A 23,002-nucleotide genomic window follows, 5' to 3' on the forward strand; every position below is an offset into this window, starting at 1 on the left:
GCTTCTTGGATCGGCTGGAATTTCCCAAGGTGGAAGAGCAGGAAAGGGTGGGACTGGGAGCACAGATCGAGGTAGAAGAAGTGGTGAAAGGAATTAGGAGCATGCAGGCGGGAAAGGCCCCGGGACCGGATGGATTCCCAGTCGAATTCTATAGAAAATATGTGGACTTGCTCGCCCCGGTACTGACGAGGACCTTTAATGAGGCAAAGGAAAGGGGACAACTGCCCCCGACTATGTCTGAAGCAACGATATCGCTTCTCTTAAAGAAGGAAAAGGACCCGCTACAATGCGGGTCCTATAGACCTATTTCCCTCCTAAATGTAGATGCCAAGATCCTGGCCAAGGTAATGGCAATGAGAATAGAGGAATGTGTCCCGGGGGTGGTCCACGAGGACCAAACTGGGTTTGTGAAGGGGAGACAGCTGAACACGAATATACGGAGGTTGTTAGGGGTAATGATGATGGCCCCACCAGAGGGAGAAACGGAAATAGTAGTGGCGATGGATGCCGAGAAAGCATTTGATAGAGTGGAGTGGGATTATCTGTGGGAGGTGTTGAGGAGATTTGGTTTTGGAGAGGGGTATGTTAGATGGGTGCAGCTGTTGTATAGGGCCCCAATGGCGAGCGTGGTCACGAATGGACGGAGGTCTGCATATTTTCGGCTCCATAGAGGAACAAGGCAGGGATGCCCTCTGTCCCCATTATTGTTTGCACTGGCGATTGAGCCCCTGGCGATAGCGTTGAGGGGTTCCAAGAAGTGGAGGGGAGTACTCAGGGGAGGAGAAGAACACCGGGTATCTCTGTATGCGGACGATTTGCTACTATACGTGGCGGACCCGGTGGAGGGGATGCCAGAAATAATGCAGATACTTGGGGAGTTTGGGGATTTTTCAGGGTATAAATTGAACATGGGGAAAAGTGAGTTGTTTGTGGTGCATCCAGGGGAGCAGAGTAGAGAAATAGAGGACCTACCGTTGAGGAAGGTAACAAGGGACTTTCGTTACCTGGGGATCCAGATAGCTAAGAATTGGGGCACATTGCATAGGTTAAATTTAACACGGTTGGTGGAACAGATGGAGGAGGATTTCAAGAGATGGGATATGGTATCCCTGTCACTGGCAGGGAGGGTGCAGGCGGTTAAGATGGTGGCCCTCCCGAGATTCCTCTTTGTGTTTCAGTGCCTCCCGGTGGTGATCACGAAGGCTTTTTTTAAAAGGATTGAAAAGAGCATCATGGGTTTTGTGTGGGCCAGGAAGACCCCGAGAGTGAGGAAGGGATTCTTACAGCGTAGCAGGGATAGGGGGGGGGCTGGCACTACCAAGCCTAAGTGAGTATTATTGGGCCGCTAATATTTCAATGGTGAGTAAGTGGATGGGAGAGGAGGAGGGAGCGGCGTGGAAGAGATTAGAGAGGGCGTCCTGTAGGGGGACTAGCCTACAGGCTATGGTGACAGCCCCATTGCCGTTCTCACCGAGGAACTACACCACAAGCCCGGTGGTGGTGGCTACACTGAAGATCTGGGGACAGTGGAGACGGCATAGGGGAAAGACTGGAGCCTTGGGGGGTCCCCGATAAGAAACAATCATAGGTTTGCCCCGGGGGGAATGGATGGGGGATATGGAATGTGGCAAAGAGCAGGAATAACGCAACTGAAAGATCTGTTTGTGGATGGGAAGTTCGCGAGTCTGGGAGCGCTGACCGAGAAATATGGGTTGCCCCAAGGGAATGCATTCAGGTATATGCAACTGAGGGCTTTTGCGAGGCAACAGGTGAGGGAATTCCCGCAGCTCCCGACACAAGAGGTGCAGGACAGAGTGATCTCAAAGACATGGGTGGGGGATGGTAAGGTGTCAGATATATATAGGGAAATGAGGGACGAAGGGGAGACTATGGTAGATGAACTAAAAGGGAAATGGGAAGAAGAGCTGGGGGAGGAGATCGAGGAGGGGCTGTGGGCAGATGCCCTAAGCAGGGTAAACTCGTCGTCCTCGTGTGCCAGGCTAAGCCTGATTCAGTTTAAGGTATTACACAGGGCGCATATGACTGGAGCACGGCTCAGTAAATTTTTTGGGGTGGAGGATAGGTGTGCGAGGTGCTCAAGAAGCCCAGCGAATCATACCCATATGTTTTGGTCATGCCCGGCACTACAGGGGTTTTGGATGGGGGTGACAAAGGTGCTTTCAAAAGTAGTAGGAGTCCGGGTCGAACCAAGCTGGGGGTTGGCTATATTTGGGGTTGCACAAGAGCCGGGAGTGCAGGAGGCGAGAGAGGCCGATGTTTTGGCCTTTGCGTCCCTAGTAGCCCGGCGCAGGATATTGCTAATGTGGAAAGAAGCCAAGCCCCCGGGGGTGGAGACCTGGATAAATGACATGGCGGGGTTTATAAAGCTAGAGCGGATTAAGTTCGTCCTAAGGGGGTCGGCTCAAGGGTTCACCAGGCGGTGGCAACCGTTCGTCGAATACCTCGCAGAAAGATAGACGGAATGGAAAAAAGGCAGCAGCAGCAGCCCAGGATCGGGGGGGGGCGGGGGGAAGAGGAACCAGAAGGACTCTCAGGGTTGTTAATATATACTGTATAATATGTATAGGTCGTTGCTACAGATAATTATATATTGGACTGTTAAATTATATTTTTGGAGAGTGTTACTTGTGACAAGGCAGTTGCCAATTAAGGCTAGTTTTCATTTTTGTTATTTATTATTTATTCATTTTTTGTTTATAAAATAGGTCATTGTTATTTGTGTTGTTATAATATTGTGTAAAGGATGCACAATGTACTGTGTTGGTTGACCAAAAATTTTCAATAAAATATTTATTTAAAAAAAAAAAGAAAGTGGCAGGGATCCACCCCATAAACTGTACCATAAAAGAGGACAAAGCCCTGGCCGTCCCAGATGGAAAAAGAGATTTAGGTTTGAAACAATCCAATTTAGGGTTCAAAACACAGTTCAAGTCATCTCCTAGAATCATCTGGTGGAGTCAAGGCTGGGAAGAGTGAGTTCAAGAGAGAATTAACAAAGTTTGTGTCATCTCAGTTAGGGGCATAGACATTAACCGTGACTGATGAAGTTTTCACTAGAGAGCCACACACAATATAACGACAATTAGCGTTGGCTATAATTCGAGAGGAGGAGAATTGAATTCTCTTATTAATTACCTCTGGCCCTGCCATTAAAACTGGAGTGAAAAACTTGCCAATCCTAATTCTTACGTAAACTGGTCTGGCCCTTGACATGCAAGTGGGCTTCCTGCAAGAAGACAACATCAGAGTTTAGGTTCTTAAGATGGGCAAATGCCCTCAACCGTTTTACTGAGCCATTCAATTTAAAACCTACTTAGGGCACGCCGTTTGGTCACGCCCTATTTGAGCGTGCTTCAGATTCCAACACCTCACAGGACTTGGACAGATCCCATGAGGCATGAAGGCTGCCGGCAAGCCCACGAGAGGCCTCTCGCGGGATCTACCAGCCGCGTTGTGATCTCGCTCGAGCGCAACGCAGACTCAAAATCATGCCCCATGTATGGGTTAAACTAGTGATAAACTCTCCAGGGCCCCAAAAAATGACTAAGTGTCATTAGATAGAAGTGAGGAACTCACCGGCAAAGCCAGTGGGAAACTCCTAGCAAAACTCACCACAAATTACACTTAGAAACCTTTCTGCTAAATCACGCCCATAGTTTAATATATCACAAGGCAAACGCTTTAATCAGCAATTTCTGGTGGATCTAGTCAGGACCAAATCAAAACTGGTAATTAAGGTGTTGCCATGACAACAGACATTGACATGATAACAAGCAACTAATGTTGACTATAAAATACCTATCTGGGTTATGTAACTATTGTGGTTCCTAACAACTATTTTGGGTGTAGAATCAACAGTAGGCCTTTGTCATAGAAATGGGCCAAGCTCTGCAGTTACCATACAAGTACTAGGAGAATATATTGGGGGCTGTAGGCAATTGAAACTTTTGTAACTTTGGTTATGGTTATATAAACTTCTCTTTCAGGAGGATCATGGAGATGATCCAACAGCACTCAAGGCATTTGACACCAGGATAAAACAGCCTGGTTGATTGGTACCCCTTCCACAAATATTCGCTCTCTCCACCACTGACACACATTAGCAGTAGTATCTACAAGATGTACTGAAGGAACTCGCATGTTCCTCAGACAGAATCTTCCAAATCCACAACTACTACCAACTAGAAGGACAAGCGCATTTTCCCTGTACCCTGCAAATATGTTTCCTTTTTCAAATAATGATCCAATTCCCTTCTGAAAGTCTCAATTGATCCCTCCTCCACTACAGTCACGCAGTGTAATCCAGATCTCAAACACTCGCTGCTTGAAAAGGTTTTTCATGCCGCTGTTGCTTCTTTTGTTTATCGCCTTAAAATTGTTCACTCTGGTTCTCGATCCTTAGTAGTTTCTCCCCATCTACTCTGTCCAGACACCTCATGATTTTGAATACCTCTATCAAAGCCTCCCCCTCAAGCTTCTCTTCTCCAAGGAGATCAGTCCCAACTTCTCCAATCTTTCTACATAACTGAGGTTTTCCGCATCACAATTTATTCCAATGGAAACATGCAACTGCCTAGAGGTAATAATCATGCCTTACCAAAATGGCAAAGTTTCCCCACTGGTATACTCCCATTTTCTTCCAGAATACCTCATTGCATTTGATAATGCTTTTCAGTTGAAGCAAAATGTTTATATTATTTAGCAAAATGTATCAGGAGGAAAAAAGGTACTGTGAAGCTATAATCAAAATCAAACCCCATTTCAACTTTACACAAATTGAAGGACATTACAAAATTCTCACATACATGATAAAACTCTTCACAACACCAATTTGCATTTATAGATTCGCTTTAATCTAGCAAACATTCCAAGGCACTTAACAGATGTGTTCGTAGTAAAATTTCACATTCAGCCAATTAAAGAGATCTTAGGGGTTTTGACTAAAAGATAGGATTCAAAATCGCTCCTGAAAATGATCTTTCAGCTTTTAGTAGAACGTCAATTCAAAATCTATCACTGAAAGAATCAAAAAGATTAGGGATAAAAGAAAGTTACATTTGATAGTGAATGTATCGCCATTTACAAAATATGTACACTTCCATATACTGCATTTGATGATGCTCTACTAAATTTTAGACAGATAGCTAAATGCAAGTTTCATTTTCTAGAACAGCATATTTTAAGAAAGAAACATGTTCCCACTGGTGATAATCAGCAAAATTATTGCCATACACAGTGTTAGAAATAAATCATCAAAGCACTGCTGTACAGGTCATTGCATTTCGCTGCATTCAACATTTTTTTTTAATACCAGTGGTTGGATTTTTGCTTCAAGCATTGATTTCATTTTCAGCACCAGCTAAATTGGTGCATTGTGCAGAATTTTGTACAGTAGCTGGCATCCATAAATTAAACACCCTCAAGCAAGAGTCATCAAACATGTTTCCCTCCTACTCAACACCAATTATCATTTTAAAAAGGCTAAATTCTGCACCACCTCAGGAAGAGGACAAATACTTCAGTAAATCCACACAGACTAAAATGCGTACCTGCAAGTACAATGCAGCAGACTATCTTGTTACGATTTGCCCATGACAAATTTCTATTTGAGAAAGGCTCTGATTCAGCAAACTAACTGAGAAGCCAAATACTGTTCCAGCAGAAACAGAGATTGTACAAAACCCGTCTCAGACTGCTACAGCATGAGCCATGATCAGAGCATCAGTAAACTCTCCAGTGCTCCATTCCCCCATTTAAATAACACATCAGACACATAACAGCGAAGGTATCAGTGAGGCTGCTGGTTCTCACTTGGGAAAAGCTCAGTTCCTTTCTAATGTTTAACTTCATCAGCATAAAATTAGCACAATCAGCACTGAATCCCAAATAGGGATGACCTCACATGCAGTTGCCTTGAAATGATTTTCCACAATCCGTCAACAACTGGTGCCACAGACCAGCAATATGAATCCTCCGCTTCACGATTATCCCTGCAGCCTGATATCAAGTTGGTAGTCATAAAACTGAATCCTTAGTTCAATCTATTGAGAGCAGCTTGGGATGAAATAAACGAACAGGATGAGTATAAAGCTCTCAACAGTAATGTTACATTTTTCCTCCATTGCTTCACAAGGCCCAGCATTCAGGTCTTACTAAGGGATTAGATGTGCTTTCCTATTTCATGCTGGCTAACATTCACTTTAGCCTATGTAAACAAAACAACCTGAATTTCAAGCTCTAAAATGTGTTATCAATGTACTAAACAAAAATTTTGATTTGACAGAAAAAAGTCCAGAAAGAAGTGCAATTTATTTGCACCCAAATGATTTAAAACTTTTCAAGGTGGGGCTACATTAATTTTGTGGGTAGGGGTAACAAGAGCTCAGTTATTTAAGTGTCAGGATCAGCTACAATAACTGAAAATAATTTAAACAATCTGACATACTTTGAAATGTCTGAACACTTCTGTTATGGATGAAGAAAATGTAAGAAATCTAAACAGTCATATTAGAAAGTGAGAAAACATGGTTCAAACCAGCTTCTTCGCCTTACATGTTTTTTTAAGTTACTTTGAAACTGCTCGACATTTAGTGTTAGAATGACCACAGCACCATTTGCTGCTCCAATATTAACTTTCTGCAATTCTTTTAGTTCAATTTGCACAAATGTCAGATTCACATTATTCCAGATTTACTTTGAAGCACTATAATTAATTGTATTCAATCACTGGTCATACTCTATTAAAAAAAGGATATAATTTGCCCAGAAAGTAGGTACTGTAAAGCCAGTGTTGAAGAAAATTAGTGCAAGAGCCATCAATACAGTTTACACCAGTTATCAGAATGTTTATACATACGGTAAATTTAAACTTCCTTTCTCTTTTTTTAATAGGTTTATTAAAAAATTTCAATAAACAAAATCATACAACATGATTAACCAAAGTTACACAATAAAAGAACAAGACTAACAAGCAAAAGCATTTATTAACTTAACCCCACCTAAACCCCCAAACAGCTGACGGCGACGAGCTCCTTAAAAAAGGAAATGAATGGCTGCCATCTTAGGTAGAACCCCTCTATCGACCCTCTAATGGTGTACTTAACTTTTTCCAAATGCAAGTTGGGTTCACCCAACCATGCCAAGGCACTGGGCAGAGTAGGAGACCTCCACCCAAGCAGAACTCATCTCTGGGCCACCGATGAAGTGAAGGCAAGGACATCAGTCTTCACCCCCGCCTGAAGCACGGTGAGTCTGATACCCCGAAAATGGCCACCAGCGGACATGGATTCAAATCAACATTCACTATTTCCAACATGGTGTTGAAGAAAGAGGTCCAAAAGATACAAATTTGGGACAAGACCAGAACCAGAGTATGGTTAGCCGGCCCCCAAGAGCATCCCTCACACTTGTCCTCCATCCCAAAGAAAAATCCACTCATCCTCACTTTAGTCACATGTGCCCTGTGCACCACCTTGAATTGGATTAGACGTGGCCGAGCACACAAAGACCTCGAGATGACCCTGTGAAAGGCTTCATTTCATAACTCATCATCCAGAAGGGGACCAAACTCACCCTTCCATTTCACCCTCAACTCACTCATTGGAACTGATTCCACTAAGAGGATAAGACCACACATGTCCGAAATGGCCCCCCATCCGGCCCGAACAAAGACAAAATAGTCCTCAACAGGGAAGTGTGGAGGCAAGGAAAAGGAGGGAAAAGCCTGACATGAAAAATCACAAATCTGAAAGTATCGAAACCAGGCAGTTAAAATTTCTCTGCCAACTCCTTAAAACTGGCAAACCTCCTCTCCATAAACAGGTCTCAAAACCTCTCCAAACCCTTTCCTTCCCATGCTTAAATGTCGAGTCCAAACCTGTAGGCAGGAAAAGGTAGTTGTTGCAGATGGGGGCTAGCGAAGACAGGAAACAGAGCTTAAAATGCTCATCAGAGGTAAAGGCAACGATGCGGTTACTACTGCACCAAGGCGAGAACAGGAGCTTGCTTCCATTTTTCCCCATATGGAACAAGGATCACTGAACCATGACAATATCTTCTGAATATTGGCTGCCCAATGATAAAACAATGAATTGGGTAGAGCCAAGCCCCCTAACTGCCTACCTGTTTGGAGCAAAGCCGTAGGGATTGTTGGACTCTTACCCACCCACATAAAGGAGGACATTCATGTATTTACTTTGAAAAAAAAAGGACTTGGGGGGAAAAAAAATGGGGAGACATTGAAAAAGAAGTAAAAATCTCAGGAGTACGTCTGACTTGACACTATCAACCAGACTAGTGTAATTTATGAAGCGAGGCCCAATTGTGGGCCGTCCGAAACACCAGATAACGAAAGCTAGTCTTAGAACATAGAACGATACAGCGCAGTACAGGCCCTTCGGCCCACGATGCTGCACCAACAGCATCAAAGTCAAAAAACAAAAGCCATCTAACCTACACTATGCCATTATCATCCATATGCTTATCCAATAAACTTTTAAATGCCCTCAATGTTGGCGAGTTCACTACTGTTGCAGGTAGGGCATTCCACGGCCTCACCACTCTTTGCGTAAAGAATCTACCTCTGACCTCTGTCCTATATCTATTACCCCTCAGTTTAAGGCTATGTCCCCTCGTGCTAGCCATTTCCATCCGCGGGAGAAGGCTCTCACTGTCCACCCTATCTAACCCCCTGATCATTTTGTATGCCTCTATTAAGTCTCCTCTCAACCTTCTTCTCTCTAACGAAAACAACCTCAAGTTCATCAGCCTTTCCTCATAAGATTTTCCCTCCATACCAGGCAACATCCTGGGAAATCTCCTCTGCACCCGTTCCAAAGCTTCCACGTCCTTCCTGTAATGAGGTGACCAGAACTGTACGCAATACTCCAAATGCAGCCGTACCAGAGTTTTGTACAGCTGCAACATGACCTCATGACTCCGGAACTCAATCCCTCTACCAATAAAGGACAACACTCCATAGGCCTTCTTCACAACCCTATCAACCTGGGTGGCAACTTTCAGGGATCTATGTACATGGACACCGAGATCCCTCTGCTCATCCACACTTCCAAGAATTTTACCATTAGCCAAATATTCCACATTCCTGTTATTCCTTCCAAAGTGAATTACCTCACACTTCTCTACATTAAACTCCATTTGCCACCTCTCAGCCCAGCTCTGCAGCTTATCTATGTCCCTCTGTAACCTGCAACATCCTTCTGCACTGTCGACAACACCACCGACTTTAGTGTCGTCTGCAAATTTACTCACCCACCCTTCTGCGCCCTCCTCTAGGTCATTTATAAAAATGACAAACAGCAATGGCCCCAGAACAGATCCTTGTGGTACCCCACTTGTAAATGAACTCCATTCTGAACATTTCCCATCAACCACCACCCTCTGTCTTCTTTCAGCTAGCCAATTTCTGATCCACATCTCTAAATCACCCTCAATCCCCAGCCTCCGTATTTTCTGCAATAGCCTACCATGGGGAACCTTATCAAACGCTTTACTGAAATACATATACACCACATCAACTGCTCTACCCTCGTCTACCTGTTCAGTCACCTTCTCAAAGAACTCGATAAGGTTTGTGAGGCATGACCTACTCTTCACAAAGCCATGCTGACTATCCCTGATCATATTATTCCCATCTAGATGATTATAAATCTTGTCTCTTATAATCCCCTCCAAGACTTTACCCACAACAGACGTGAGGCTCACCGGTCTATAGTTGCCGGGGTTGTCTCTGCTCCCCTTCTTGAACAAAGGGACCACATTTGCTATCCTCCAGTCATCTGGCACTATTCCTGTAGCCAATGATGACATAAAAATCAAAGCCAAAGGCCCAGCAATCTCTTCCCTGGCTTCCCAGAGAATCCTAGGATAAATCCCATCAGGCCCCGGGGACTTATCTATTTTCAGCCTGCCCAGAATTGCCAACACCTCTTCCCTACGTACCTCAATGCCATCTATTCTAATAGCCTGGGTCTCAGCATTCTCCTCCACAACATTCTCTTTTTCCTGAGTGAATACTGACGAAAAATATTCATTTAGTATCTCGCCTATCTCTTTAGACTCCACACACAACTTCCCATCCCTGTCCTTGACTGGCCCTACTCTTACCCTAGTCATTCTTTTATTCCTGACATACCTATAGAAAGCTTTTGGGTTTTCCTTGATCCTTCCTGCCAAATACTTCTTATGTCCCCTCCTTGCTCATCTTAGCATCCTTCCTCGCTACCTTGTAACTATCAAGCGCCCCAACTGAAACTTCACACCTCATTTTCACATAGGCCTCCCTCTTCCTCTTAACAAGAGATTCCACTTCTTTGGTAAACCACGGTTCCCTCGCTCGGCACCTTCCTCCCTGCCTGACCGGTACGTACTTATCAAGAACACACAGTAGCTGTTCCTTGAACAAACTCCACATATCCAGTGTGCCCAACACTTGCAGCCTACTTCTCCAACCTACCCCCCCCCCCCCCCCCCAGTCATGTCTAATGGCATCATAATTGCCCTTCCCCCAGCTATAACTCTTGCCCTGCGGGGTATACTTATCCCTTTCCATCATTAACGTAAACGTCACCGAATTGTGGTCACTGTCCCCAAAGTGCTCACCTACCTCCAAATCTAACACCTGGCCTGGTTCATTACCCAAAACCAAATCCAAAGTGGCCTCGCCTCTTGTTGGCCTGTCAACATATTGTGTCAGGAAACCCTCCTGCACACATTGTACAAAAAACGACCCATCTAATGTACTCGAACTATATATTTTCCAGTCAATATTTGGAAAGTTAAAGTCTCCCATAATAACTACCCTGTTGCTTTCGCTCTTATCCGGGATCATCCTCTCCATCCTTTCCTCTACATCCCTAGAACTATTTGGAGGCCTATAGAAGACTCCCAACAGGGTGACCTCTCCTTTCATGTTTCTAACCTCAGCCCATACTACCTCGGAAGATGAGTCCCCATCTAGCATCCTCTCCGCCACCGTAATACTGCTCTTGACTAGCAGCGCCACACCTCCCCCTCTTTTGCCTCCTTCTCTGAGCTTACTAAAACACCTAAACCCCGGAACCTGCAACATCCATTCCTGTCCCTGCTCTATCCATGTCTCCGAAATGGCCACAACATCGAAGTCCCAGGTACCAACCCATGCTGCCAGTTCCCCTACCTTATTTCGTAGACTCCTGGCATTGAAGTAGATACACTTCAAACCACCTACCTGAACACTGGCCCCCTCCTGCGACGTCAAATCTGTGCTCCTGACCTCTATACTCTCATTCTCCCTTACCCTAAAACTACAATCCAGGTTCCCATGCCCCTGCTGCATTAGTTTAAACCCCCCCAAAGAGCACTAACAAATCTCCCCCCCCCCAAGGATATTTGTGCCCCTCAGGTTCAGATGTAGACCATCCTGCCTGTAGAGGTCCCACCTTCCCCAGAAAGAGCCCCAGTTATCCAGAAATCTGAATCCCTCCCGCCTGCACCATCACTGTAGCCACGTGTTTAATTGCTCTCTCTCCCTATTTCTCCTCTCACTATCACGTGGCACGGGCAACAACCCAGAGATAACATCTCTGTTTGTTCTAGTTCTGAGCTTCCATCCTAGCTCCCTGAAAGCCTGCCTGACATCCTTGTCCCCTTTCCTACCTATGTCGTTAGTGCCAATGTGGACCACGACTTGGGGCTGCTCCCCCTCCCCCTTAAGGACCCGGAAAACAAGATCCGAGACATCACATACCCTTGCACCTGGGAGGCAACATACCAAACGTGAGTCTCTCTCGCTCCCACAAAATCTCCTATCTGTGCCCCTGACTATCGAGTCCCCAATTACTAATGCTCTGCTCCTCTCCCCCCTTCCCTTCTGAGCAACAGGGACAGACTCCGTGCCAGAGGCCCGTATTCCATGGCTTACCCCTGGTAAGTCCCCCCCCCCCCCACAAGTATCCAAAGCGGTATACTTGTTACTCAGGGGAACGACCGCGGGGGATCCCTGCACTGACTGCTTCTTCCCAGTCCCTCTTACAGTTACCCATCTATCTCCAATCTTTGGTGTAACTAATTCCCTGAAGCTGCTATCTATGACCCCCTCTGCCTCCCGAATGATCCGAAGTTCATCCAACTCCAGCTCCCTAACTCGGTCTTGGAGGAGCTGGAGATGGCTGCACTTCCTGCAGGTAAATCTTGGGTTCCCATTTGGGCTCTCCTCCCCAGGAGGTTGACCAGGAAACATTCACTCTTGTCCACGTTCAACTTGTACCCAGAGAAGGAGCAAAACTCCCAAGAAGCTTAATTATCTCATCCCTAGAGGGTCCGTAATACAGAGAAGTAGGTCATCTTTGTAAAAGGGGCACCCGATGCTCCACCTTTCCGCGATTTATCCCTCTTCACTTAACAGAGGACCTCAGCAAGCAGTTCTATTGCCAAAGCAAAACAGGAACGGAGATGGTGTCCAACCGTCTCGTGCCCCTATTCAACGCGAAGTAGCCAGAGTAGCTTATACAGTACTCGGGTCCAGGAGGTAAACTTGTGTCAAAATCTGAAACGCCCAAGAATATCAAACAGATATTCCCATTCCACTCTATCATATGCCTTTTCAGCATCTAGGGAAACAATCACATCCAATTTGGGCAAAGAGGGAAAAGGACAATATTTAGCTGGCAACCTTTAACTAAGCCTGTCTAATCCTCCGAGATCACCTCTGGGAGGCAGGGCTCCAGCCGCAGCCACATTTAAGAGTGAGATAGGTCGATATGATCCACCTCTGCTGGGTCTTTGTCTTTCTTAAGAATCAAGGAAATAGAAGCCTGTGTGGGGATAGAGGGCAACGAGCCAGAATAAGGAAGATATCCAGAATTAAAGGTATCAACCGCTCCACAAACTTCTTATAAAATTTAATGGGGTAGTCATCCGGGCTAGGGGCTTTTCCAGTCTGCATCAACCCAATCCATTTCATGATTTCCAATGGGCCCAATGAAGATTTCAACTCCGCGCTCCTCTCCCCCTCCTCAGTTGGGTTAGATAGGTTGTCCAAAATGTCAGTCAAGACCAATCCCTCAGCCGGAGGCTCCGATCTATAGAGACCTCAATAGAACAATTCAAAAGTTGCATCAACCTGTGATGGGGCGGAAACCAGGCCGATACCTGTACGATCCCCCTCAAAGCCACCTGTCATTTAAGTTGGTGAACCAAGAAGCAACTGGCCTTCTCCCCACAATTCAGAAAACACACCCCTCGAGCATCACAGCTGGCCCACCGCAAAGTCTGTTGACTTTTGCTCAAATTGCACCTGCGCCTTTTCCTACTTGCCAACAATGCCGGAGTTGAGGCAAATGACTACTGCTGGTCCAGCTCAAGAATGGAGTCCACCAGCCTCTGCTGCTCCGCCCTCAGTCTTCACCACATGCACTTTGTAGGAGATCATCTCCCCACTGTGGATCACCTTAGGGCTTCCCACAGCATAGAAGGTGATATTGACTCACTTGTATTAAATTTTACACATTCCCCAATGTCAGTGGACATGCGGTCACAAAATTTCTTGTCCGCTAATAATGTTGTGTCCAACATCCACGGTGGAGGCTGACAGGGACCACGCTAGTACCAAATCAATAAAGTGAGGGGCATAGTCCAAAATCACAATCGCAGAGTAACCAGACACCACCAGAGATGGGAGGAGAGCTATCCACAAAAAAATTAAAATCGATCCACGAGTATACCTGATACACATACGAGAAAAATGAAAATTCTTCATTACCTGGGTGCACAAAACTGTCAAGGATCGACCCCCATCTGTTCCATGTAAACAACAGTGCTTGGGCCACCCCTGATGAAGTCAGAGATTTAGGCTTAGACTGATCCAGACTAGGGTTCAGAACACAATTTAAGTCCTCACCTAAAATAAGCTGATGCATCTGAAACGGGGAGGGACGGATGTAGATTCTTTATAAAATTTGTATCATCCCTGCTTGGAGCAAAATGACCGAGTGCCCGCCAGAGTGCCACAAACAATAGCATGTTTGCTATTGAGGGTCGGCCAAGATCTTAGCGGTAGAAAATGGAACCCTTTTATTCATTCGTATTGTCACACCCCAGGCCCTACCACTGAAGCCCAAACGAAAGACTTGTCGCATCCACCCCCTCCACAGTCTTGTCTGGTCTCTGACCCACAAATGAGTCTCGTGCAAAAACACCACGGCAGAATTTAAACTTTTATGGTGAGCAAATACTCAAGACATTTTAGCGCTTCCCAAAAGGTGACCGCTAACACCTCCCCATTTCGGTTCAATTCTACATAATCTATAATCACAGCCCGCACTGTCAGAAAACCCTCTATCTGCCAACAACCTACATCATGCCAATTTTTTGCATCCACGTTCACCAACACCACCGCCGTCCCTTCTAATACCCCACTCACAATCGCATATCTCCCGCCCGGGTCCCTCACTTCATTTGCACTCACAAACCCTGTTTTCATACTCATCAAAATTGCCACTCCCCGCGATTTTGAATCAAACCCCCGAGTGGAAAACCTGACCCACCCAGCCCTTCCTTAGCCTAACCTGGTCCTTCACACGGAGGTGCGTCTCCTGCAGAAAGACCACCTCCGCTTTCAAGCTCCTAAGGTGAGCAAAGACCCGAGATCTTTTGACTGGTCACCCCCCCCCCGCCCCTCGACCTTCTCCCCCACCTCACTTCCATTCACCAGCATTGCCTGCCCCAATCTCACCTCGCTGTTCTGTAAGAAGGCTCCCCACTGACCTAACCCTCCCCCCACCCAAACAAAGACTCCTCTCGAACCACAGTTCACCTTCCCCAAGAGCAAACAAACAGGCAGCAAGAGGGGGGGGGGGACAGCTGTCCCCTTACAAACTTTTCACCTCAGCTACCCTTTGTCAATCCAACAGTAAAAAAAGAAAAAAATCGGAGGAAAAGAACCCCTCCCCCCCATACTCCCAATTATTGCAAAGTGCCAGCACCTTAGTCTCCCAGAATTGTTCAGTTCTTCCCCCAGTTTATGCTCCATGATAGTCATTGGCCATTTCTGGGGTCTCAAAGTGGTATTCCCGGCCTTCATACATCACCGAAAACTTTGTCGTGTAGAGCGTCCCAAACCTGATCTGTATCTATATAACACCGCATTGGCTTTGTTGAACCCCGCATACCATTTTGCCAGCTCAGCTCCAATGTTCTGCTATATTAGGATCTTGTTCCCCCCCCCCATTCACAGTTGCACTTCTCCCTGGCTTACTGCAGAATCTTATCTTTCTCCACAAACTTATGGAGCCTCATGATCACCGCCCGTGGCGGCTCTCCTGCTCTAGGCTTCTGCCTCAGAGACCTGTGCACTCTGACTACTTCAGGGTGAACCTTATCCAACACCCCATCCACCACCAGCTCTGCCAGCATCCTCAAAATGTACCCCATGGCAGTCACACCTTCCACTCCTTCAGGCAGGCCCACTATCCACAGATTCTGCCTTCTCAATCTATTTTCCTGCTCCTCCACCTCTGCTCTCATGTCTTGCAAACATCTCCTGAGAGCCCCAACTCTGCCTCCAATGCCACCACCCGATCGCTGTGGTCCAACATCACCCTCTCAATCTCTCGGATCTGCGACTCCAAACATTTCTCCACTCTCTCAGTGTCCAAAGGTTACGTGGCATTATGGGTATAGGGCATAGCAGTGGGGCTAGGCAAGGTGCTCTTTCAGAGGGTCGGTGCAGACTCCTTTTAAACAGCCAAAAGAAACTCCAAAGCCCATTCAGTGCAGCTTTAGCACTGAAATTGCAGCTTGTTCTGATGTATAGTACATCACAATTAGTCCACTGGATCACTTTTGCTTTGCCAGTTTCAAGGTCTACGGCTATTATTATCCAGGGGAAGATAAAACAGACTGATATAATCCAGACTTGTAGCAACTTTCTGCTGCATCACACTACACATCTCATTTAACACTGTCACAATTTTAGCTGTCTTTAGAAATTGAGATATGATTACTAATACTTATTTTTTTAATTTAAAAAAGCACCTAACGATACCAAATTAAAGAATTAATGTCAAAGGACAAGATGCATTTACTCTGCCCATAGCACAGCTGCCATCATTAGCAACACAGTTTCAAAGCATGATTCCATTCACTGAAGACTGGAAATAATCAACTGTTGCCCTGACAACTTTTAAGTCTGAAGATTGAGCTTACTTAAGGCCGGTAGAACATGTAGGATAACCTCCTCCCTTTCAGCGCTGACCAATTTTTGAACAGCTGTTGCACTGATTGTTTTTTTTTTAAATTGTACGGTAGAGCCTACTTTACTTTTGACACTATATCAAAAGAAAGGTCACAATGATGGTTGAAAAAATAACTGCAAAGTTTTCTGAAAGGCATATTTTAATTTCAATATTCTAGTGCCTGGCAAGATTTGTTACATCTAGATGTTCATTCAAAACTCTTGTCTGTATTCTAGTCATTCTACATAAGTTTCCCTGCATTGGCAATTTACCATTACAGTATAAATGAAATGTTAATGTGGATAATTTCTGCCAAACACTTTGGTTTTGGCTATAATGTATGTACGTATAAACTCTGACCAATAACTTGTTAAATAATGTGTGTACTTGCCCAAAGGAAGCAAAATTTATCTTTCAAATGCTATATTTAATATTCTGAGTTAGAAAGCCATTAATTCCTGCCCCCTCACTTTTAAAAATAATGTCAAACAGCATCATATATATATATATTATATATATACACACATTACCAGAGGTACAGAGTACTCAGAACTATATAAAATGGTTTTACCCTAAAGCATCGGATCCGCTTTTTACATCCTTGTCACATGCCAAAAAGCATTGAAAGTGTTAGATGCTTAATAAAAAAATAAATACTCAAGTATTGCCTTTAACATAAAAACGTTGTAAATATTATGTCCAACTTACTACCACTATATCAGAGTAGGCAATCATGCTAAGAAACCAGACCGTTAACCCTTCCGTAAAGAGAAAAACGCCTCGGCAAGGTTACTCCGCCAAACGTTGCCGCGAGGACTATAATGCATTCAAGGACCACATTTTGCAGAAATCGTAATTATATCAGACATACCCCGTGCGGTTGCTCAGCTGAACGGAATTGAAAATATTTATTAAACATACACTGTAACACAATTAGTTAAACAAATAGGGAATGTGATCGATTACATTGTTCATGGTCAGCGACAGTGTAATCTTTACCAGCTTTGGAGGGATGTTTTGGTTGCAGATAATGCAATAAGTTACCTACTCGGTCCCGATAAAAAACATCTTTCTAAAGATGATGTACGATATTAATATTTTCACAGAATCTACTATAGTTAAAGTGTAAAGTGAGCATTGTTAAAGTGAGCACTGATCAACAACACGAAATCCGCCGCAATGTCCATTTTTCTATATGATGAGTTCACAGTTTTTAAGAAAATATGTTTATATGAATACTTGCTGCCCACAGTCAACTCGAAAGATTGATCATAGTTGTGTCCTGTTTTACGTTGCGCTTGTCAAAATGCGTTAAGGTGCAGAATCAGTAAACACTGCAGATCACTAAAGAAAATAATATCCATGTGGGAAGTATTCTGGTGCATATTCAACTCAAAAATCCGATGACTGTGTTGTAATTCAAAGCCATCTAGCGGACAAAGCTAGGCGGCAGGGAAAAGCACAGCAGTCTAACCAATTTCAAAAATATATCAACCAATGCCTTCGACTTCCAGAAAAAAACAAGGGTATGCGCAATTGGAATCTCAGTGGGTCACCGGGTTACACACTCTTTGAAATACAAGTCTCTACTTCCAAGTTTCGATCGATCAATCAACAACGAAGTACTTGGATATCTGCCATCCTAGGTCCGGTGGATTTTGCAGGCTTTCAGATTGGAGAGTGAGGAGCAGTTACGCGGGAGGGGGAGGGGGGTAAGTGACTCTGGAACAAACCCTTTTGTTTGAACAAAAGGGAAAACACACATCAATAAACTGAACTCCCTGGCCTTCCAGCTGCACCGATAGCAGCACCTGTCCCCAAATCCAGACTGCTCCGGGAAAAGGTCCCGTTATTCCTGCCGTCTCTTGAGCCAGATTATATGAGGAACACAACAGCCTTCAAGAAGAGGGATCGTTGTCCTACATCAGGAGAAAAAGCCGGGGGTGGGGGAGTGACATTTCTGGGGGATGGGTGTTCCGCCTAGGGGTATTTCTGAATGGGGGGGGGGGGGGAGAGAGTCTCTTGCTTTAGGAATGGCGGGAAGAGAAGGGGGCACCAGGGGCGTGAATAGATAAAAGCGTTAAGACCAGGCGAGGGGTGAGGCTATGTAGCTACTGGTGCGAACCCCCTACCCCACCAACAGCATCAGACCGTGCCCACGCCTCAACACACCGAGCCAAAACCTGGGCTCCAACATCGACTCTCCGTCTTAAAGAGGGCACCGATGATTTGTCAACAAGCCGACGCTTAACACCTTCCTCAGTCTCCCCCCATATACCTGGAGGTGCCGCGCCAGGGACAGGAGCCGGACATGTAAGCAGGAGATCTTTCATGTAGTCCCAGTCTATTCCACCGTATGGAACTGCCAACCGACCCTGATTCCCGCTGCCGCTTCACTCAGCTCTTAGCCTCCGATCTCAGCACCACCTCCTCCGGCCAGTAGACTGGGAAAGTTTTCACATTCTCCCGCACCTCAACCCAACCTGACGCCGAGATCCCGCCTCCTGTCCGCCCGCCTGACGCTCCTTCCATTGGCCGCGCGCCACTGGGACACGGCAGCTCGGCTCCCAATTGGTTGGACAGGACAGGACCGTCACTGGAGCCGTCACCCCCCCCCCCATGAATTCCATTGGGGAGAAGCCCAGAGGCTCGCTGGGAGTTGTAGTTTCTCCTGGCGCTGTCGGCAGACTCAGGAACAGACTACAGCTCCCAAAGGGCAATGCACAATTACACCCCCAAACGCTGCCAGACCGCCGTGCCGCTCGAGTTTCTGAGGCGGCGTTACCAAGGTTTCGGCACCGAAGCTTTTGTGTAGACAGAAGTTGGCTGTTGTGTTTTCAGTGATTGTTCGGGGGGGGGGGAATGACGAGTAAGTCGAGTTGAATCTCGTGCCATTCACCTTTCTTTAAGACAGTTAAGTATGAGTGCAGCCAACGCCCCGACCGTAGAGACGCTCTTTTCTCTGGAGTTGCTCGTGGATTACGTGCAGCTTGAGCCTAGGCCTTGGACTGACCCCGGACCAGGCCCCTTGCTGGCTGTGGCTTTCAGGCTTCTGGACTTTCCGACTTTGCTGGTCCATCAAACTGAACCGGAGCGAGCGGAGTGCATGCGTCGGAGCTGGGATTGCAATAAGAATAACGGGGGCCCCGAACAGCCGCCGGGCGGCTCTGACATCCCGTTCGGCAAAGGGAAGTCCTGCCTGTTCAAGATCAGCCTGGACTCCCTGCACAGCCATTTAAGTAACACCCCCTTGTACGCCATGCTGCTGGACGTCTTCCCTCGGGTGCCCAAGTTACTGGGCAGTTGCCTGATTTCGCTGGCAGGTGGGGTGGAGAAAGTCAGGCGAGATGTTGAGGAGCATAGCACTGCAGTACCTTCCGTGCATGGGAGCAAGGGTCTGCACGCTCTGTCTAATCTCATGGGCGAAAAGATCGGCCACATTTCGGTAGGATACAGACTCCTGAGTTTGGGTGGGAGTTTACTGCCTCACATTCCAGAGAACCAAGTCTTGAAAGTTGGAGTGGAACACATGGAGAAATTTCCACTTAAACCTGTGGAATCGCTAGTTTTGCCCAACGACACACCTGTGCTGCAGGTCGAGGAAGATGGTGAGGAGGCCGGACATCATGTTACCAGGAAAACTCCATCTCACTCCGCAAAACGTCCCGATCTGGTGCTCGGTGACCGGGTTCTCGTCCAGCATGCCCAAATAGGTGAGAGTGAAGTACCTGTTGTCATCTCGAAGTCAAAGGAGAAAAAACGTAAACCAAACAAACTGGCAAAGGGGGCATACGTGGAACACCAAATGAGACTGTGGAGAATAGAAACTGAACAAAGTATGGATATGGGCCTAGATAACGTGTTTTGTCCGCCCCCAATGTACTACAGCCAGTCAACAGGTGGACCCGGAGAAAAATTGATGGAAGTACACATAGTAGAATCCGAGACAGAGTCTGCCCCACTCGAGGAACTAGGTCCTGATAAAGCCGGATCGTTTGCAATGCACCAGAATTTAAATTATTCCAATCGGTCAGAAACGACATCCAAGTTAAAGCCACATACACAAAGAAGTCTCCTGCAGCTTGATCCAGGCAATATCAGGCAGTTGCCTTTACTCAACGCACTTCTGATAGAGCTTTCTTTGTTACATGACCAGGTTCCTCAGACGGTTCCTCTTGCCATTCATCCTCAGCTTGCTTGGCTTTACAGTGGATTGGAGAATGACTCACCCAAATTTCACAAATCGACTAGCTCAATAGCATCAGACTGCCCTAGATCTACCAGTTCCAATGTTAAAAAACATAATGAGAAATTAAAGCATCCAACGTCCCTAAAACATTTTGATAAAGAAAATACTACTAAACAAACCACTACAAAGAAAGACTCAGAACATCCAAAAAAGCTGATGTATGGATTAACACATACCTTGCGGTTAAGGCTGCAGCAGACAAACCCAAATATGTTGATATTACATGAACAAAGGGAGTTGTTGAGAAAAAGACAATTGAAAGAGAGAAAGACGACTGGACCATGCTATAAAGGCAAAGGGGAAAGAGGCTCTTTACCACTTCTTAAAAATGATCAGCATCTTCCTGGAACCTTTTCTTTCCAAAGTGGCCGATTTGAAGAAAACATTGAAACGCTGATTCAAAATAGTGTTGACTTCCCTCATTATTCAAAGGTTCTAAGAAATGAAAAAATTAGATACACAAATAACTTTGGAGCAAAATCCGAACCAAAAAGTGCTACTAGTAAAGAACAGATGTGTGTTCAAACTCTGGGGCCATTAAATCATTCCGTAGAGTTCTCTGATTTGCAGAAGTCAAAGAAGGAAACAAATGACTGGGTATTTTTTGGAAAAGATGTAACAATCAGTTTACCCAAAATATCCAATCACGATTATGAGCACAGTGTCAGTGAGACATATAATGAAGTAGTGGACATGCTGCAGTCTTCAGGGAAGAATCCTGGCTTTACAATTGATGCAACAATAGGGGAAAGCAGTGATGCACAGATCTCTTTGAATGGTTATAATGGCAGTCCTGACCCCAAATATTCTGAAGACTTCACAAGTCCTGAAGCAACAGGACTCTCAGATGACTTTACCAGTTCTGAACCTACAAGCAGGTATACAGATAAAGTGGGTAGTGGTATAGAGGCAGCATCCACTAGGCTGCTACGTACCTGTATATATTCTAACGATGAATCAGAATCTAGCCTTTCCAAAGATTTCCGTGATGGTCAGGGAGCAGCTCAAAGTGAGAGGGAAGACAATTCAGTTATGGTCCCAACACCATCTGAGCGATCTCCAATTCGATCTTTAAGAGGAACATACATTGTAAAAAGTCACCATCAGAAAGTGGCAGCCTCAAATCTATCTGATGACACAACCAGCTCAACAGAGGGAAATCAAGTCAAAAATATACTGAACCCAACAAATAAAGAAGAAAACAAGAAACATCTTGAGTCAAATTGCCTGCAGGGTTCTAGGTTAGACATCAGTCCAGTCAGCACAGAGGTCCCCCGACCTTCAAGCTCAACAACTGGATGCAAGTCTTTAGAAGGGAGTCAGTCCTTAGGAACGTCTCAAGTGAGTTCGTATGTACCATCCAGTGTGTCTGACCTTGCCTGCAGTGGGCTTGCAATTAACACAGCAGATATTCCAAAAGAAGATGTGAGTGAACTGGATGCCATGGGAATTGTCAATGAGTGCAGACATATTTCTGAATTAATAGTCAACAGACTTCCTGGATACACTTTATGATGCTATCACTGAAGTTATTGAGCTAACTTTGTTATTATGCTCAGCTTCCTAAAACTGTGTTCTAGTTTCATTGTGTTATAATTCATTCCATTTTTCTTGACCCATGAGTAAATGTTATCTGCACAATATGTTGTTTATAATACATGTGACAAAGTGGCTGTATGAAAAGAGATGCAGTTTTAGCTCTCTACTTGAGAGTGTTCTGCTTCTCAAACTCAGAATCCTTAGAAACAATGAACAATACCCTCCTTCAACCCCTCTCCTCCATTGTCCGGTTTAGTTCTTTATCTTCCATCTTTATTTTCTAGCTATTCGACTGCAGATTGAGCAATTGCTACCTGTATCTCCAACCCTCGAAAGGCATAATTAATTCCCCTCCCTCCTCTACATGCTGCCCTCGAAATAATTAATGTTGGATCAGACTCTATATGTAATAACAGAAAATGCTGGGAATATTCATGTTAGATAGTCGATGAAAGTTCATTGGCCCAGAACATAAATTCTGTTTCTCACTCTAGCTGCCTGACCTCAGTGCATCACTGACATTGCCAGTTAAATTATGTGCTCAAGTCTGTGGAGTGGGAGTTGAGCTCATGACCGTGTAACTCCGAGATGTGTTTACTACCACTGAGTACCAAGGCTGACAACTAAGAAATTCAGTTTATACGTGACTAGTAAAAAAAATGATCAAACTGTCCAAATCTAGTTATGACCCCTTGGACAATACCCAGTCATAGAATCATAGAATTTACAGTGCAGAAGGAGGCCATTCGGCCCATCGAGTCTGCACCGGCTCTTGGAAAGAGCACGCCACCCAAGGTCCACACCTCCACCCTATCCCCATAACCCAGTAACCCCACCCAACACTAAGGGCAATTTTGGACACTATGGGCAATTTAGCATGGCCAATCCACCTAACCCGCACATCTTTGGACTGTGGGAGGAAACCGGAGCACCCGGAGGAAACCCACGCACACACGGGGAG

General features: G+C 45.4%; 2 protein-coding genes across 5 annotated transcripts in view; one reads left to right on the top strand and one right to left on the bottom strand.

Annotated features, from left to right (window-relative positions):
- Nucleotides 1–18,748, bottom strand: part of sipa1l2 (signal induced proliferation associated 1 like 2) — an 825,665-nt gene extending 806,917 nt beyond the window's left edge. For 3 of the 4 annotated variants that reach the window (XM_072498538.1, XM_072498535.1, XM_072498536.1), the window contains exon 1: nucleotides 18,532–18,748. The gene's annotated coding sequence lies outside the window, so the exon portion shown is untranslated. The remainder of the gene's footprint in view (nucleotides 1–18,531) is intronic. The other variant, XM_072498537.1, reaches the window with a different exon arrangement.
- A 218-nt stretch (nucleotides 18,749–18,966) lies between these two features.
- map10 (microtubule associated protein 10) lies at nucleotides 18,967–22,271 on the top strand. The gene has a single exon (XM_072498539.1). The coding sequence runs from the start codon at nucleotides 19,174–19,176 to the stop codon at nucleotides 22,015–22,017; it is 2,844 nt and encodes a 947-aa protein (XP_072354640.1). The 5' UTR covers nucleotides 18,967–19,173; the 3' UTR covers nucleotides 22,018–22,271.
- Nucleotides 22,272–23,002: the final 731 nt, after the last annotated feature.

Source organism: Scyliorhinus torazame, chromosome 4 (assembly GCF_047496885.1).
Source record: "Scyliorhinus torazame isolate Kashiwa2021f chromosome 4, sScyTor2.1, whole genome shotgun sequence".
Lineage (NCBI taxonomy): Eukaryota > Metazoa > Chordata > Chondrichthyes > Carcharhiniformes > Scyliorhinidae > Scyliorhinus > Scyliorhinus torazame.